This window comes from Mustelus asterias, unplaced genomic scaffold, assembly GCF_964213995.1.
Source record: "Mustelus asterias unplaced genomic scaffold, sMusAst1.hap1.1 HAP1_SCAFFOLD_785, whole genome shotgun sequence".
Lineage (NCBI taxonomy): Eukaryota > Metazoa > Chordata > Chondrichthyes > Carcharhiniformes > Triakidae > Mustelus > Mustelus asterias.
This window is the reverse complement of record NW_027590732.1, coordinates 1-19,580: the sequence shown is the minus strand read 5'-3', so window position 1 is coordinate 19,580 and position 19,580 is coordinate 1. Positions and strand designations below refer to the sequence as shown.

Genomic DNA, 19,580 nt, shown 5'->3' with positions numbered 1-19,580 from the left:
TGTTCCCACCCAGAATCGAACTGGGGACCTTTCGCGTGTGAGGCGAACGTGATAACCACTACACTATGGGAACTCAGACAGCTCTGATACAGCTTCTTTACAACTCCTTCTGTCTGTCAATGTTTCTCTTTGTCTCTCAGGCAAAGCCCCGCTCGGAATGATTCCTGGGACGTTTCACTGAACCTGCCGCACATTCCTGCTCCCGACAACACAGCAACATTTTAATTAAGTCTCCTAAAATACAGGCTGCAAAGGTCAGAGGCGAGGAACACTTCATCACACAATAAATCCTCCGGCGCTAACCTCTCTCCCTCAGTCAGAATCACTTTCATTCTCCCACACAAGGTGGCAGCTTCAGACACGATCAGTAAAACTATTGTTTCCTTCCCCGGGGCTGTGACAGGGGCAAATCCCAATCCTTCCAGCACCCGGGAACAGACAGGAACTGTGCTGGAATCTTATCCAAGCTTATAGAGAAGCTTCTCATCAAAATGGAAGCAATTTTATTCTGTTATTACTTGGAGGAATTTAGCCTGGATTATTTACCATTGCTTCAATCACTTTTATATCCAGACAGCCTTCTTCTGGAAAATGAATGGAATTGTTAGTGAGGGAGAGAGCCGTGGAGAGTTGAATAATTTATTCTGCATACAATGTTATAAGGGGAGGCTGGATAGACTGGGACTTTTTTCTCTGGAGTGTAGGAGGCTGAGGGGTGATCTTATAGAGGTCTATAAAATAATGAGGGGCACAGATCAGCTAGATAGTCAATATCTTTTCCCAAAGGTAGGGGAGTCTAAAACTAGAGGGCATAGGTTTAAGGTGAGAGATACAAAAGTGTCCAGAGGGGCAGTTTTTTCACACAGAGGGTGGTGAGTGTCTGGAACGAGCTGCCAGAGGCAGTAGTAGAGGCGGGTACAATTTTGTCTTTTAAAAAGCGTTTACACAGTTACATGGGTACGATGGGTATAGAGGGATATGGGCCAAACGCGGGCAATTGGGATTAGCTTGGTGATTAAAAACTGGGCGGCATGGACAAGTTGGGCCGAAGGGCCTGTTTCCATGCTGTAAACCTCTCTGACTCTAAAGCTTATTTTATCAGTGTCACAAGTAGGCTTACATTAACACCGCAATGAAGCTACTGTGAAAATCCCCTGGATAGATAGATAGGGTCGATAGGAAGGAACTTTTCCCCTTAGTAGAGGGGTCAGTAATGGGAGGGGGGAGGAGGTGGGGGGTGCAGAGATTTAAAGGGGATTTGAGGAGAAACTTTTTCACCCAGAGGGTGGTGGGAATCTGGGACTCGCTGCCTGAAGGGGTGGAAGAGGCGGGAAGCCTCACAACATTGAAGAAGCTTTTAGATGAACACTTGGAACACTCTAGCACGCAAGGCTACGGACCGAGTGCTGCGTAATGGGGTTAGAATGGATAGGGGCTTGATGGCCAGCACAGGCTTGATGGGCCGAAGGGCTGGGGAGTGGATCCTCACAAAAGAGGGGCTAGGTAGCATCGGTGGATGGGAGCAGTCAGGGGGCATGGGGGTGGCCGGAGGTGGGAGGGGTGTGGTCAAGGGGCAGGAGGGTGGGGGGAGAGGGGGCTCGGTGGGGTCAGGGAGCCAGGGGAGGGGAGGTTAGCGGGGCAGAGGATGGGGGAGAGGGGGATGGGAGGATGGGGGAGGGGAGATGGGGAGTCAGGGAGTGGGGGGGGGGTCAATGGGGCAGAAATGGGGGAGAGGGGTCAAAGGGCAGGAGGGAGGGGGGAAGGGCTCCATGGGGTCAGGGAGTGGGCGAGTGAGGTCAAAGGGCGGGGGGGGAGGGGGCTGGGTGGAGTCTGGGAGTGGGGGAGGGGGTCAAAGGGCAGGAGAAAGGGGGAGGGGGCTCGCTGGGGTCAGGGAGTGGGGGAGGAGGTCAAAGGGCAGGGGGGAGAGGGGAGGGGGCTCGGTGGGGTCTGGGAGTGGGGTAAGGGATCAAAGTGCGGGGGGGAAGGGCTCCACGGGGTCAGTGAGTGGGAGAGGGGGTCAAAGGGCAGAGGGGAGGGGGGAAGGGCTCCATGGGGTCAGGGAGTGGAGGAGGGGGGTCAAAGGGCAGAGGGGAGGGGGAAGGGGGCTCGGTGGGGTCAGGAAGTGGGGGAGAGGGGCTGGGGGATGCAGGGGGTTGGAGGATAGGAGAGGGGAGGAGGGTAGAGGGGTCTCAATGGGGTGAGGGGCTGGGGGGGGTCGGTGGATGGGGGTGAGGGTGGAGGGATCTCGATGGGGTGAGGGGCTGGGGGTGTGCAGGGGGTCGGAGGATGGGGAAGAGGGGGAGGGTGGAGGGGCCTCGATGGAGTGAGGGGCTGGGGGGGTGCAGAGGGTCAGGGGATGGGTAGAGGGAGAGGGTGGAGGGTCTCGATGGGGTGCGGGGCTGGGAGGGTGCAGGGGGTCAGAGGATGAGGGGAGAAGGGGAGGGTGGGGGAGAGGGGGAGAGTGGAGGCGTCTTGATGGGGTGAGGGGCTCAGGGGGTGCAGTGGGTTGGAGGATGGGGGAGGGGAGGAGGGTGGAGAGGTCTCAATGGGGTGAGGGGCTTGGGGGGGGGTGCAGGGGGAGGGGTTGATGGGGACAGTGGGACGGGAGGGTCTAAATGAGGAAATTAGGAGCATGTGGAAGTATGGGTGTTGTGTGAGTGAGTATTAGCGCCCAGGAGGGGGTGGATTGTGGGTCACAGATCAGGCTGGCTACCTCACGCAGAGTCAATATTGCACTAACCGGGGAAAAGTACAAAACACGGCTTTAATAAGTTAATCCTTCATCCCGGGAGAAACTGCGGTGCGGAGAACATGTGGTGAGTTCGACAGAAAGTTAATGCATGGGGAACGGGTCTGGATTGCAGGAAGTGAGTGATTTTATGGCGAAGAATTATTTTTATTCCGAGGGAGCTTATCTCCGGGCTGTCAATAAATTAATCACCAACCTGGCAACCTTGGAAAAAGATTGTCTTTTTTACATCTGGCGTTTTTCCAGGACCACCCACCGGGACTTCCAAAGCCGGTGAGTCACCACCGGAATAGAGGAAAAGGCAGCAGCCATTGCCTGCACAGAAAGATCCCACAGAAAGACGATGCCAAGAGCCTTTGCGATCGGAGAGGGTTCAGAGCAGGGAGTGATGGCACGGTGGTTAGCACTGCTGCCTCACAGCGCCAGGGACCCGGGTTCGATTCCTGGCTTTGGGGCACTGTCTGTGTGGAGTTTGCATGTTCTCCCCGTGTCTGTGTGGGTTTCCTCCGGGTGCTCCGGTTTCCTCCCACAGTGCAAAGATATGCGGGTTAGGTGGATTGGTCATGCTAAAATGCCCCTTAGTGTCCAAAGATATGCTGGTTAGGTGGATTGGCCATGCTAAATTGCCCCTCAGTGTCCAAAGATTTGCAGGTTAGGTGAATTGGTCATGCTAAATTGCCCTTAATGTCCATAGATGTGCAGGTTAGGTGGATTGGCCATGCTACATTGCCCCTTAGTGTCCCAAGATGTGCGGGTTAGGTGATTGGCCATGCTAAATTGCCCCTTAGTGTCCAAAGATGTGCAGGTTAGGTGGATTGGCCATGCTAAATTGCCCCTTAGTGTCCCAAGATGTGCGGGTTAGGTGATTGGCCATGCTAAATTGCCCCTTAATGTCCAAAGGTGTACAGGTTAGGTGGATTGGGTCCAGCATTTATTGCCCATCCCTAATTGCCCCTTGAGAGGGTGGTGGATGAGCCGCCATCTTGAACCCACTGCAGTCCCTGTGGTGTAGGTACACCCACAGCGCTGTTAGGGAGGGAGTTCCAGAATTTTGACCCAGCGACAGTGAAGGAACAGCCGATATATTTCCGAGTCGGGATGGTGAGTGGCTCGGAGGGGAACTTGGTGGCAGCTGTGTTTCTGATATTACAACAACAACTCCACATGAAAAGTACTTTACTGGGTGAAAAGTACCTCAGACTTCCTGCCGTCACAGGAATGGCAAATGCAACACTTCCTTTCCACACTAATATACAGAAAGAGACTCACAAACACACAGATTCCATAAGCTCACAGAAACACATACAAAAACAGACTCACACAAACACAGACGCGCAGGAACACATAGACACAGATAAACTAGAAGCAGGAGGAGGCCATTCGGCCCTTTGAGCCTGCTTCATTACGATCATGGCTGATCAGCCAATTCAATATCCTGACCCCCCCCCCCCACCCCATTATCCCTCCATCCCTTTAGCCCCAAGAGCGATATCTAATTTCTTCTTGAAATCACACAACGTTTTGTCCTCAACTACTTTCTGTGGGAGTGAATTCCACACATTCACCACCCTCTGGGTGAAGAAATTTCTCCTCACCTCAGTCCTAAATGGTTTACCCCTTATCCTCAAACTATGACCCCTCGTTCTGGACTCCCCCCACCATCGGGAACATTCTTGCTGAATCCACCCTGTCTAACCCTGTTAGAATTTTATAAGTTTCTATGAGATCCCCTCTCACTCTTCTCAACTCCAGTGAATATAATTCTAACCGACTTAATCTCTCCTCGTATGATGGACTTGCCATCCCAGGAATCAGCCTGGTAAACCTTCGCCGCGCTCCCTCTATACCAAGAACATCCTTCCTCAGATAAGGACACCAAAACTCTACACAACAGATTCATAGAATCACAACAGTGCAGAAGGAGGTGTGGGCAGCACAGTGTTTGATTCCCAGCTTGGGTCACTGTCTGTGCAGAGTCTGCATGTTCTCCCCGTGTCTGCGTGGGTTTCCTCCGGGTGCTCCGGTTTTGTCCCACATTCCAAAGATGTGCGGGTTAGGTGGATTGGCCACGTTAAATTGCCCCTTCGTGTCCAAAGATTTGCAGGTTAGGTGGATTGGCCATGCTAAGTTGCCCCTTGGTGTCCAAAGATGTGCAGGTTAGGTGGATTGGCCATGCTAAATTGCCCCTTAGTGTCCAAAGATGTGTAGGTTAAGTGGATTGGCCATGCTAAATTGCCCCTTAGTGTCCAAAGATGTGTAGGTTAAGTGGATTGGCCATGCTAAATTGCCCCTTAGTGTCCAAAGATGTGTAGGTTAAGTGGATTGGCCATGCTAAATTGCCCCTTAGTGTCCAAAGATGTGTAGGTTAAGTGGATTGGCCATGCTAAATTGCCCCTTAGTGTCCAAAGATGTGTAGGTTCGGTGGATTGGCCATGCTAAATTGCCCCTTAGTGTCCAAAGATGTGTAGGTTCGGTGGATTGGCCATGCTAAATTGCCCCTTAGTGTCCAAACATGTGTAGGTTCGGTGGATTGGCCATGCTAAATCGCCCCTTAGTGTCCAAACATGTGTAGGTTCGGTGGATTGGCCATGTTCAATTACCCCTTAGTGTCAGGGGGATTAGCAGGGTAAATATGTGGGGTTACGGGGATAGGGCCCGGGTGGGATTGTTGTCGGTGCAGGCCTGATGGGCCGAATGGCCTCCTTCTGCACTGTAGGGATTCTATAATTCTATGAGATCCCCTCTCACTCTTCTAAACTCCAGTGAACACAATCCCAACCGACATAACCTCTCCTCTCGTGAAGACTCACACAAACGCGTTGTGGCTTTAAAAGCAAGTTAACATTAATTTTAGGATGATCAGCCATGATCGTAATGAAGCAGGCTCGAAGGGCCGAATGGCCTCTTCCTGCTTCTATTGGTGGCGATTCCACTTGTGTTTGGACCACATTCCTCTGATCAACTGTGTACAGTTCTGGTCACCCTGTTATAGAAAGGATATTATTAAACTAGAAAGAGTGCAGAAAAGATTTACTAGGATGTTACTGGGACTTGATGGTTTGAGTTATAAGGAGAGGCTGAATAGACTGGGACTTTTTTCCCTGGAGCATAGGAGGCTGAGGGGTGATCTTATAGAGGTCTATAAAATAATGAGGGGCACAGATCAGCTAGATAGTCAATATCTTTTCCTAAAGGTAGGGGAGTCTAAAACTAGAGGGCATAGGTTTAAGGTGAGAGGGGAGAGATACAAAAGGGTCCAGAGGGATTTTTTCACACAGAGGGTGGTGAGTGTCTGGAACGAGCTGCCAGAGGTAGTAGTAGAGGCAGGTACAATTTTGTCTTTTAAAAAGCGTTCAGACAGTTACATGGGTAAGATGGGTATAGAGGGATATGGGCCAAACACGGGTAATTGGGATTAGTTTAGGGGTTTAAGAAAAAAGGACCTCTGCAAGACGTGCCGGATCATCGACACGGATGCCATCATCTCACGTGAGAACACCATCCACCAGGTACACGGTAGCACAGTGGTTAGCACTGCTGCTTCACAGCTCCAGGGACCTGGGTTCGATTCCTGGCTCGGGTCACCGTCTGTGTGGAGTTTGCACATTCTCCTCGTGTCTGCGTGGGTTTCCTCCGGGTGCTCCGGTTTCCTCCCACAGTCCAAAGATGTGCGGGTTAGGTTGATTGGCCAGGTTAAAAATTGCCCCTTAGAGTCCTGGGATATGTAGGTTAGAGGGATTAGCAGGTAAAATATGTGGGGGTAGGGCCTGGGTGGGATTGTGGTCGGTGCAGACTCGATGGGCCGAATGGCCTCCTTCTGCACTGTAGGGTTTCTATGATTTCTATGACAAGTTGGGCCGAAGGGCCTGTTTCCATGCTGTAAACCTCTATGACTCTAAGCTTGACAAGTGACATTTACCGCAGGGCACCTTTCTGGTTACTTGCTGTGATTCCGGCTTCCTATACCATTCAGCTGAATAAACCTTCTGGAGAGTTCTCTTCCCCGAACCACCCTCTGCCGCATCCGGCTAACAGCACTGAAGTGTGGGAAATCTCAGCCCCCGAGGGCTATGTTGCCAAGATCTACATCCCCTACTTTGATATCGAGAGATCCGAAGGGTGTCAGACAAGCTACTTACAGGTACTGGGACTGCGGACGCTCGGGAAGAGGTGTGGTAAGGATTGATAAGGATGTTACCAGAACAGTATCAGAGGGCGGCACGGTGGCACAGTGGCTTGCACCGCTGTCTCACAGCGCCAGGGACCCGGGTTCGACACCCCGGCCTTGGGTCACTGCCTGTGCGGAGTCTGCACGTTCTCCCCGTGTCTGCGTGGGTTTCCTCCGGGTGCTCCAGTTTCCTCCCACAGCCCAAAGATGTGCAGGTTAGGTGGATTGGCCGTGCTAAATTGCCCCTTGGAGTCCAAAGATGTGTAGGTTAGATGGATTGGCCATGCTAAATTAGCCCTGAGTGTCCAAAGATGTGTGGGTTAGGTGGATTGGCCATGCTAAATTGCCCCTTAGTGTCCAAAGATGTGTAGGTTAGGTGGATTGGCCATGCTAAATTGCCCCTTAGTGTCCAAAGATGTGTAGGTTAGGTGGATTGGCCATGCTAAATTGCCCCTTAGTGTCCAAAGATGTGCAGGTTAGGTTGATTGGCCATGCTAAATTGCCCCTTAGTGTCCAAAGATGTGTCGGTTAGGTGGATTGGCCATGCTAAATTGCCCCTTAGTGTCCAAAGATGTGTCGGTTAGGTGGATTGGCCATGCTAAATTGCCCCTTAGTGTCCAAAGATGTATCGGTTAGGTGGATTGGCCATGCTAAATTGCCGCTTAGTGTTCAAAGATGTGTCGGTTAGGTGGATTGGCCATGCTAAATTGCCCCTTAGTGTCCAAAGATGTGTCGGTTAGGTGGATTGGCCATGCTAAATTGCCGCTTAGTGTTCAAAGATATGCAGCTAAGTGCAGAAGGAGGCCATTCAGCCCATTAAGTTTGCATTGACTTTCCAACAGAACATCTCACCCAGGCCTATCATACCTCCCCTCCATCCTATCCACGTAACTCTGAACATTTAGCACGGCCAATCCACCTAACCTGAACATCTTTGGACTGTGGGAGGAAACCAGGAGCACCTGGAGGAAACCCACGCAGACACGAGGAGAATGTGCAAACTCCACACAGACAGTGGCCCAAGCCGGGAATCGAACCCGGGTCCCTCGCACTGTGAGGTAGCAGTGCTAACCACTGGAAGTGGATGATGGAGGAATGATGCACATCAGTGAAACAGATACTAGCTCTGGAATTCTACCGTCCAGACCGTCACGGGAATCGGAGCGGGCGAGGGGCGGACAATGGAAATGTCCATTGACATGGGGCGGGAATTTCTGTTCCATGATAAGGGACAACACTCGCCCCTCTGAGGGTTTGTGAGTTCCATGTTCGTCTTCGGAGACGAGGGCGCCAACGTCAAGGCTGGCGCTCCCAGTGCCGGTACAGAGGGAGTGCCGCATTGCCGGGGGTGCGGTCTTGCCGTCCCCATCAGGATACCGTGATCCTGCTACTTCTAGGCGAATTACGCGGCGCAGAGTTCCCAACCTCTGACCCGCTGGTGTGAGGATTGCCATTCACGCTCTGACCTTAACACCGCAGATCCTTTCAGAGGGGGAAGAGCTTGCCCGGCTGTGCGGGAAATGGGACGATGGCGGGAGTGATCCAGGCCTCCACGAATATTACTCCACCGGTAACACACTGAGGGCTTTGTTCACATCACAGGGTTGGCAAACCAGGCCATTCACCGGATTCCGGGCTCTTTATTCCCACGTCGGTGAGTCCCAAAGTGAAGACTTTTCCCATCGGGGTCTGAAGAGGACACAGGCCAAGGCTCCCAAATTCTCCGCAGACACGGAGCGAGATTTTGTAACCATTCCCGCCAGCGGGGTCTCCCAGTCCTACCCACCCCGCCCCTGTCGCTCCCCCCCACCCCCTTCCCCCCCCCCACCACCCCCACCACCACACCCCCCCCCTCCCACCGGTGGCCGAAGATGTCAACAAAATGAAGCCCTGTTGACAGAGTCAGGACTGGACGATTCCACCCAATCGGCACGGTGGCACAGTGGTCAGCGCTGCCGCCTCACAGCGCCAGGGACCCGGGTTCGATTCCCGGCCTTGGGGTCAGTGTCTGTGTGGAGTTTGCACGTTCTCCCCGTGTCTGCGTGGGTTTCCTCCGGGTGCTCCGGTTTCCTCCCACAGTCCGAAAGACGTGCTGGTTAGGATGCATTGGCCGTACTAAATTCTCCCTCAGTGTTACCCGAACAAGCGCCGGAGTGTGGCGACTAGGGGATTTTCACAGTCACTTCATTGCGGTGTTAATATAAGCCGACTTGTGACACCAATAAATAAACTTTAAAACAGATGCCACCATCTTATCTGCCGTTTATGCCACGCTCCCACTGTCAAAGAATCTGACGGAGGAAACCCATGAAAAACATAGAAACCCTACAGTGCAGAAAGAGGACATTCGGCCCATCGAGTCTGCACCGACCACAATCCCACCCAGCCCCTACTCCCATATCCCTACACATTTACCAGCTAATCCCTCTAACCTACACATCTCAAGACACTAAGGGCAATTTTAGCATGGCCAATCAACCTAACCCGCACATCTTTGGACTGTGGGAGGAAACCGGAGCAACCGGAGGAAACCCACGCAGACACGAGGAGAATGTGCAGACTCTGCGCAGACAGTGACCCAAGCCGGGGATCGAACCCAGGTCCCTGGAGCTGTGAAGCAGCAGTGCTAACCACCGTCCTACCGTGCCGCCCATGATGTGGAGATGCCGGCGTTGGACTGGGGTAAACACAGTAAGGAGTCTAACAACACCGGGTTAAAGCCCAACAGGTTTATTTGGTAGCTGGTGGCGTTTGCTCCCAAATAAACCTGTTGGACTTTAACCTGGTGTTGTTCGACTCCTTACGGAGGAAACCCACGCAGACACGGGGGGGAGAACGCCCAGACTCCGCACAGGCAGTCATCCAAGCCAGGAATCGAAGCCGGGTCCCTGGCGCTGTGAGGCAGCAGCGCTAACCACTGTGCCGCTCGCATGAATGGTGGCAAGATTCCGGCCTTTTCAAGTCCTGAACCCATTTCGCCCCCTCAGCCCCTCCCCCACCTCCCCCCCGACATCGACCCCCCCAGCCCCTCCCCCACCTCCCCCCGACATCGACCCCCCCAGCCCCTCCCCCACCTCCCCCCCGACATCGCCCCCCCCAGCCTCTCCCCCACCTCCCCCCCGACATCGACCCCCCCCAGCCCCTCCCCCACCTCCCGCCCGACATCGCCCCCCCAGCCCCTCCCCCACCTCCCCCCCGACATCGACCCCCCCAGCCCCTCCCCCACCTCATCCCCAGCCCCTCCCCCGCCTCCCCCGACATCGCCCCTGAGCCCCTCCCCCACCTCCCCCCGACATCGCCCCCCCAGCCCCTCCCCCACCTCCCCCCTGACATTGCCCCCCCAGCCCCTCCCCCACCTCACCCCCAGCCCCTCCCCCGCCTCCCCCGACATCGCCCCTGAGCCCCTCCCCCACCTCCCCCCCGACATCGCCCCCCCAGCCCCTCCCCCACCTCTTCCTCTGACATCGCCCCCCCAGCCCCTCCCCCACCTTGCCCCCAGCCCCTCCCCCACCTCCCCCCCGACATCGCCCCCAGCCCCTCCTCCACATCCCCCCCGACATCGCCCCCCCAGCCCCTCCCCCACCTCGCCCCCAGCCCCTCCCCCACCTCCCCCGACATCGCTCCCTGAGCCCCTCCCCCACCTCCCCCCCGACATCGCCCCCAGCCCCTCCTCCACATCCCCCCCGACATCGCCCCCCCAGCCCCTCCCCCACCTCGCCCCCAGCCCCTCCCCCACCTCCCCCGACATCGCTCCCTGAGCCCCTCCCCCACCTCCCCCCCGACATCGCCCCTCAGCCCCTCCCCCACCTCTTCCTCCGACATCGCCCCCCCCAGCCCCTCCCCCACCTTGCCCCCAGCCCCTCCCCCACCTCCCCCCCGACATCGCCCCCTGAGCCCCTCCCCCACCTCCCCCCAAACATCGACCCCCCCAGCCCCTCCCCCACCTCTTCCTCCGAAATCGCCCCCCCCAGCCCCTCCCCCACCTCACCCCCGACATCGCCCCAGCCCCTCCCCCACCTCCCCCCCGACATCGCCCCCCCAGCCCCTCCCCCACCTCCCCTCCGACATCGACCCCCCCAGCCCCTCCCCCACCTCCCACCCGACATCGACCCCCCAGCCTCTCCCCCACCTCCCCCCCGACATCGCCCCCCTAGCCTCTCCCCCACCTCCCCCCCGACATCGACCCCCCCCCCCCCCGCCCCATTCCGACTCACCTCATCTCCACTCCCACATTCTGCCCTCCGTGAACGTGAGGTCTTCCCAGAGCTCTGTTTGGCCAGGCCCCAATCCCGTTTCCCTCTCACCTCTATCCCCCTCTAACTCCCCTCCCCCTCTCACCCCCCTCCCCCTCTCACCCCCCTCCCCCTCTCACCCCCCTCCCCCTCTCACCCCCCTCCCCCTCTCACTCCCCTCCCCCTCTCACCGCCCCCACACCCCTCCCTCATTCCCTCACTCCTTCCCTTCCTCCCTCCTTCACTCCCTCTCCCCCTCCCCACCTCCCTCCCTCCCTCGCTCGTTCCTTCCTTCCTTCCTTTCCACCCTCCCTCCCTCATTCCCTCTTTCCTTCCCTCTCTTCCCCCCCTCACTCACTTCTTCACTCCCTCATTCATTCCTTCCCTCCCTCTCTCCCTCTCCCTCATTCTGTTCCTCCTTCCCTCCCTCACTCCCAGCTCCCTCCCTTCCCTCATCGCCTCCAGCCCCTCCGAGACCTCTCCTTCGATGCCAACATTCCCAGTTTTAATCGCTCCACCACTGGGTGTCCATGCCCTCCAGATGCCTTGGGAAGGGGTGCAGAGCTCTCGAATCCTCTCCCCATGCCTCTCTCCCTGGCTTTGCCCCTTTGCCAAGTAGGGTGGTGGAGGCAGGCACGCTGACATCGTTTAAGACTTACCTGCATAGTCACATGAGCAGCCTGGGAATGGAGGGATACAAAGGATTGGTCTAGTTGGACCAAGGAGCGGCACAGGCTTGGAGGGCCGAAGGGCCTGCTTCCTGGGCTGTACTGTTCTTTGTTCTTTGCGACGCCTCTTCAAGACCAGCCCCTCCCCTGGCCCCCCCTCCCCCCGCATCCCACCGCCCCCTGCCGCCCCCCCCTTGATGAAGCGTTTGCCCATCTGATCTGACAACCCCTCAGATGGTTTCGGAGTCACCCTTTACTGATTTGGGTTTGATTTGATTTATTATTGTCACATGTATTGGGATACAGTGAAAAGTATTGTTTCTTGCGCACTATGCAGACAAAGCATACTGTTCATAGAGTACATAGGGGAGAAGGATTTGATTTATTATGGTCACATGTATTGGGATACAGTGAAAAGTATTGTTTCTTGCGCGCTATACAGACAAAGCATACCGTTCATAGAGAAGGAAAGGAGAGAGTGCAGAATGTAGTGTTACAGTCATAGCTAGGGTGTGGAGAAAGATCAACTCAATGCGAGGTAGGTCCATTCAAAAGTCTGACGGCAGCAGGGAAGAAGCTGTTCTTGAGTCGGTCAGTGCGTGACCTCAGACTTTTGTATCTTTTTCCCGACGGAAGAAGGTGGAAGAGAGAATGTCCGGGGAGAAATGGAACATTTTTAGAGAGTTTAAAGGAGTTAGAATGAAGTTTGAGAAGCAGAGGACGAGAGTAAAAGATAGAATTAGAAGGTCTGCTGGACACAGCTTGTAAGAAGTCACCTCGTTCTGGCGCCACGATGGGGAAAAAGAAACGGGGTTCACCGGTGAAGCCATGAGAAGAAAGGCGCTATCCAACAAGTGCGGTTGTTGTTGTAATGGGGACCTCCCCTCTCTCCGAAGTCTGACTGATGTTCCTTTGTTCTTTCCCCGTCCCGCTCCAATGACCCGGCGCCTCTCTCCCCTCCCCGCTGTCCCTGGACAGATGTCGACGAGTGTGAGCAGGATTCGCACGGCTGTAGTCACTACTGTGGGAATATCATTGGAGGCTATCACTGCTACTGCCCAGCCAGCTTCTTCCTTCAGAGTGACCGACGGAACTGCGGACGTGAGTATGGGTGTGTTTGTGCCCACGTGGCATGGCCAAGCGACCCCCTCACATCTGACGCATTCATAGAATCCCGACAGTGCAAAAGGAGGCCATTCGGCCCATCGGGTCTGCACCGACCACAATCCCACCCAGGCCCTATCCCGGTAACCCGACATATTTACCCTGCGAATCCCCCTGACACTAAGGAGCAACTTAGTACGGCCATTCCACCTAACCTGCACATCTTTGGACACTAAGGGATAATTCAGCTTGGCCAATCCACCTATCCTGCACAGCTTTGGACACTAAGGAGCAACTTAGCACGGCCATTCCCTCTAACCTGCACATCTTTGGACACTAAGGGGCAATTTAGCATGGCCAATCCACCTAACCCGCACATCTTTGGGCACTAAGGGGCAATTTAGCATGGCCAATCCACTAAACCCGCACATCTTTGGACAATAAGGGATAATTCAGCTTGGCCAATCCACCTATCCTGCACATCTTTGTACACTAAGGGGCAATTTAGCATGGCCAGTGCACCTAATCCACACAGCTTTGGACACTAAGGTATATTTAGCATGGCCAATCCCCCTACCGTGCACACCTTTGGACACTAAGGGGCAATTTAGCATGGCCAATCAGCCTAACCTGCACATCTTTGGACACTAAGGGGCAATTTAGCATGGCCAATCCCCCTAACCTACACATCCTTGGACGCCAATGGGCAATTTGGCATGGCTAATGCCCCTAACCCGCACATCTTTGGACACTAAGGGGCAATTTAGCATGGCCAATCCACCTAACCCGCACATCTTTGGACACTAGGGGGCAATTTAGCATGGTCAATCCACCTAACCTGCACACCTTTGGACACGAAGGGGCAATTTAGCACGGCCAATCCACCTAACCTGCACATCTTTGGACTGTGGGAGGAAACCGGAGCACCCGGAAGAAACCCACGCAGACACGGGGAGAACGTGCAGACTCCACACAGACAGTGCCCCGAGCCATGAATCGAACCCGTATCCCTGGAGCTGTGAGGCAGCAGTGCTAACCACTGGGCCGTGGTGCTGGATAAAGGATATGGCGGGGGGAAAGCTGGATCATAGTTGGCTGGTCAGCCATGATCATAACAAATGGTAGAGGAGGAGAGCAAAGGGCCGGATGGAATACTCTTGCTGAGCGAGGCCACTCAGCCCATCCGTCTGATGCTGCCTCTCTGGAGACCAATGCAATCGGCCCAATCCCTCTGTTCTATCCAGCCCTGCAAGGTTATTTCCCCCGGATTGTCCATCCAATTCCCTTCTGAAATAGCCTTGAAATATCAACCTGTGTTTTTTTTATTCATTTGTGGGACATGGGCGTCGCTGGCTGGGCCAGCATTTATTGCCCATCCCTAGTTGCCCTTGGAGGGCAGTTGAGAGTCAACCACATTGGCTGTGGCTCTGGAGTCACATGTAGGCCAGACCGGGGTAAGGACGGCAAATTTCCTTCCCGAAAGGGAACCAGATGGGTTTTTCCAACAATGGGTCATCAGTAGATTTTTAATTCCAGGCATTTTTTATTGAATTTGTGACAAGTCTTTGGAGGCAGAAGTCCCTTTTCCACAATCCCTTTTGTTAAAATGCCAACAGCATTACACAGAGTGCGAGCAGTCAGCAGTGTACCTTCGGGAGTGCCAGAGGAACTGACACGCCCAGTTAAATACAAGGAAAAGATTCCCTGATTGGCCCATCAATTGGCCCCTTAATCAGGGAGTTCACACTCCAATCGGCCAATCTCAATGGCCAGATTGAAGTCATAAATTAATTCAATTTCCATCATCTGCCGTGGCGGGATTCGAATCCGGGTCACCCCAGAACATTAGCCGAGTTTCTGGATTAATTAAGGAAGGCGATGGCCTGGTGGTATTATCGCTAGACTATTAATGCAGAAACTCAGCGAATGTTCTGGGGGACCTGGGTTCGAATCCCGCCACGGCAGATGGTGGAATTTGAATTCAATTAAAAAATATCTGGAATTAAGAATCTACTGATGACACATTGTTGGAAAAACCCATCTGGTTCCCTTTAGGGAAGGAAATCTGCCGTCCTTACCTGGTCTGGCCTACATGTGACTCCAGAGCAATGTGGTTGACTCCCAACTGCCCTCCAAGGGCAACTAGGGATGGGCAATAAATGCTGGCCCAGCCAGCGACGCCCCTGTCCCACGAATTAATAAAGAAAATAGTCCAGCAATAAGGCCACGAGGCCATTATCTCCATCACTCTCATCAGTTTATTCCGCCAATACAAGCCTCCCCGGGAATGGGTTTTTCCTTGGAGTCACCAATGGACGTTGCAATTGTCTGTTGGGCATGAACACGGCTTTTGTTCATGGCATTCCTTACCCATTGGAGGGTCTGGCACGGTGGGTTAGCACTGCTGCCTCACAGCGCCAAGGACCCAGGCTTGATTCCCGGCTTGCGTCGCTGTCTGTGCGGAGTCTGCACGTTCTCCCCCGTGTCTGCGTGGGTTTCCTCCCACAGTGCAAAAATGTGCGGGTTAGGTGGATTGGCCATGCTAAATTGCCCCTTAGGGTCCAAAGATGTGCGGGTTAGGGGGATTGGCCATGCTAAATTGCCCCTTAGTGTCCAAAGATGTGCAGGTTAGGTGGATTGGCCATGCTAAATTGCCCCTTAGTGTCCAAAGATTTGTGGGTTAGGTGGATTGGCTATGCTAAATTGCCCCTTAGTGTCCAAAGATGTGCGGGTTAGGGGGATTGGCCATGCTAAATTGCCCCTTAGTGTCCAAAGATGTGCAGGTTAGGTGGATTGGCCATGCTAAATTGCCCCTTAGTGTCCAAAGATGTGCAGGTTAGGTGGATTGGCTATGCTAAATTGCCCCTTAGTGTCCAAAGATGAGCGGGTTAGGGGCATTGGCCATGCTAAATTGCCCCTTAGTGTCCAAAGATGTGCAGGTTAGGTGGATTGGCCATGCTAAATTGCCCCTTAGTGTTTAAAGATGTGCAGGTTAGGTGGATTGGCCATGCTAAATTGCCCCTTAGTGTCCAAAGATGTGCAGGTTAGGTGGATTGGCCATGCTAAATTGCCGCTTAGTGTCCAAAGATGTGTGGGTTAGGTGGATTGGCTATGCTAAATTGCCCCTTAGTGTCCAAAGATGTGCGGGTTAGGGGGATTGGCCATGCTAAATTGCCCCTTAGTGTCCAAAGATGTGCAGGTTAGGTGGATTGGCCATGCTAAATTGCCCCTTAGTGTCCAAAGATTTGTGGGTTAGGTGGATTGGCTATGCTAAATTGCCCCTTAGTGTCCAAAGATGTGCGGGTTAGGGGGATTGGCCATGCTAAATTGCCCCTTAGTGTCCAAAGATGTGCAGGTTAGGTGGATTGGCCATGCTAAATTGCCCCTTAGTGTCCAAAGATGTGCAGGTTAGGTGGATTGGCTATGCTAAATTGCCCCTTAGTGTCCAAAGATGAGCGGGTTAGGGGCATTGGCCATGCTAAATTGCCCCTTAGTGTCCAAAGATGTGCAGGTTAGGTGGATTGGCCATGCTAAATTGCCCCTTAGTGTTTAAAGATGTGCAGGTTAGGTGGATTGGCCATGCTAAATTGCCCCTTAGTGTCCAAAGATGTGCAGGTTAGGTGGATTGGCCATGCTAAATTGCCGCTTAGTGTCAGGAGGATTAGCTGGGTAAATGCGTGGGGTTACGGGGATAGGGTCTGGGTGGGATTGTTGTCGGTGCGGGCTCGATGAGCTGAATGGCCTCCTTCTGCACTGCAGGGATTCGATGATTCGATTGTTTTCACCACGGCTGATGCTGTGTTTTATCCGCAGGGGTTCAAGCTACCTGTCCCGCGCATGTTTTGCCCAACAGCCTCTTGGAGCCAGCGTGGCCAAAGTTCGACTTTCGGGACACGGTGAGGGTGACATGTCTCCGGGGGTACGAAATGGTGGAGGTGAGCAGGCAACGTTTGCCCCTTGCCCCAGTGGCACCGGTTCCTTCATGGGTTCCGTCACATCTGAACGGCATTCCTTACACATCTGGCGAGCCCCAGAAGAAAGAACAAAGAACAGTACAGCACAGACCCTTCGGCCCTCCAAGCCTGCACCAATCACGTTGTCCTATCTAGACCAACCGCCTGTACCCCTCTATTCCCTGTCTGTTCATGTGCCTATCTAGATAAGTCTTAAATGTCGCTAGAGTGTCTACCTCAACCACCTCACTTGGCAGTGCATTCCAAGCCCCCATCACCCCATCTTTGTGTCATCCACAAACTTTGTTACCCTACACTCGGTCCCCTCCTCCAGATCGTCAATGTATATGATAAACAATTGAGGCCCCAGCACCGATCCCTGCGGCACACCACTAGTCACCAACTGCCAACCAGAAAAGCACCCATTTATTCCAACTCTCTGCTTCCTGTTAGATAGCCAATCCTCAATCCACGCTAACACTTTACCCCCAACTCCGTGTATGCCAATCTTATGCAGCAACCTTTTGTGAGGCACCTTATCGAACGCCTTCTGGAAATCCAAAAACACCACATCCACCGGTTCCCCTCTGTCAACCGCACTAGTCACATCTTCATAAAAATCCAGTAAATTCGTCAAACATGACTTTCCCTTCATGAATCCATGCTGCGTCTGCTTGATCGAACCACTTTTTTCCAGGTGTCCTGCTGTTTCTTCTTTAATGATGGATTCCAGCAATTTCCCAACTACGGACGTTAAGCTAACCGGCCTGTAGTTACCCGCCTTTTGTCTACCTCCTTTTTTAAACAGTGGCGTCACATTAGCTGTTTTCCAATCAGCCGGCACTTCCCCAGAGTCCAGCGAATTTTGATAAATTACAACCAACGCATCCGCTATTACTTCTGCCATTTCTTTCAGTCCCCTGGGATGCATTCCATCCGGGCCCGGGGACTTGTCTACCTTTAGCCCCATTAGCCTACCAAGCACTACCTCTTTAGTAATAGTAATCGTTTTAAGGACCTCACCCCCTACAGTCCCATGACCGTCAATTTTCGGTAAGCTATTTGTGTCTTCTACTGTGAAGACCGACACAAAAAACTTGTTTAAGGCCTCGGCCATTTCCTTGTTTCCCATTATTAAATCCCCCTTCTCATCTTCTAAGGGACCAACATTTACTTTAGCTACTCTTTTCCTTTTTATATATTTGTAAAAACTTTTACTATCAGTTTTTATATTTTATACTAGTTTAGTTTCATAATCTATCTTTCCTTTCTTTATCGCTTTCTTAGTAGTTCTTTGTTGTTTTTTAAAGCTTTCCCAATCTTCTAATTCCCCACTAGTTTTGGCCACTCTGTACGCATCGGTTTTTAATTTGATACTCTCCTTTATTTCCTTAGTTATCCACGGCTGGTTATCCCTTTTCTTACATTCCTTCTTTATCACTGGAATATATTTTTGCTGAGTACTGAGAAAAATCTCCTTAAAAATCCGCCACTGTTGCTCAGCTGTCCTACCAACTAATCTGCACTCCCAGTCCACATTAGCCAATTCTGCCCTCATCCTATTGTACTCCCCTCTGTTCAAGCAGAGGACACTGGTTTGGGACCCTACTTTCTCACCCTCCATTTGTATTAGAAATTCAACCATATTGTGATCACTCATTCCAAGAGGATCCCTCACAAGAAGATCATTAATTTTAACTGTCTCATTTCACAGGACCAGATCCAAGATAACTTGCTCCCTCGTAGGTTCTGTAACATACTGTTCAAGGAAACTATCCCGATAGCATTCTAAGAACTCTTCCTCAAGTCCACCGCGTCCGACTTGAGTCAACCAATCAATATGCAGGTTAAAATCCCCCATGATTATTGCTGTTCCGTTTTTGCACGCATCCATTATTTGCTTGTTTATAGCCTGACCCACCTCAAAGTTATTATTTGGGGGCCTATAGACCACGCCCACCAGTGACTTTGTCCCCTTACTATTCCTTATCTCCACCCACAACGATTCCACATTATGCTCCTTGGAGCATCCCACACAACATCCTGGTAAACCCTTCTCTGCACTCTCTCCAAAGCCTCCATGTCCTTCTGGTAGTGTGGTGACCAGGATTGGTTGCAGTATTCCAAATGTGGCCTAACCAATGTTCTAAACAACTGTCACATAATTTGCCAACTTTATACTCGATGCCCCGCCCGATGAAGGCAAGCACGCCACATGGTTTCTTCACCACCTTTTCCACCTTTGCTGCCACTTTTAAGGATCTGTGGACCTGTACGCCCAGATCTTTATTATAGGAAAGATGTGGAAGTGTTGGAAAGGGTGCAGAGGAGATTTACCAGGATGTTGCCTGGTATGGTGGGAAAATCGTATGAGGAAAGGCTGAGGGGCTTGAGGTTGTTTTCGTTAGAGAGAAGAAGGTTAAGAGGTGACGTAATAGAGGCATACAAGATGATCAGAGGATCAGATAGGGTGGATAGTGAGAGCCTTTTTCCTCGGATGGCGTTGGCTAGCCCGAGGGGACATAGCTTTAAATTGAGGGGTGAGAGATATAGGACAGATGTTAGAGGTAGGTTCTTTACTCAGAGAGTAGTAAGGGCGTGGAATGCCCTGCCTGCAGCAGTGGTGGACTCGTCAACATTAAGAGCATTCAAATGGTTCTTGGATAAACATATGGATGATATTGGAATAGTGTAGATTAGAAGGGC

General features: G+C 52.9%; 1 protein-coding gene and 1 non-coding gene across 2 annotated transcripts; one reads left to right on the top strand and one right to left on the bottom strand.

The window, feature by feature from the left end:
* On the bottom strand, positions 1-73 carry trnav-cac (transfer RNA valine (anticodon CAC)). The gene has a single exon. It is a non-coding gene; the product is annotated as a tRNA-Val (tRNA).
* A 2,722-nt stretch (positions 74-2,795) lies between these two features.
* On the top strand, positions 2,796-16,973 carry LOC144487436 (complement C1s-1 subcomponent-like; the record flags this gene model as incomplete). Its single annotated transcript, XM_078205510.1, has 5 exons — positions 2,796-2,816; positions 6,674-6,890; positions 8,397-8,571; positions 12,796-12,918; positions 16,735-16,973. Coding segments are annotated over exons 1-5 (759 nt in total), but the record flags the coding sequence as incomplete, so codon positions are not given.
* Positions 16,974-19,580: the final 2,607 nt, after the last annotated feature.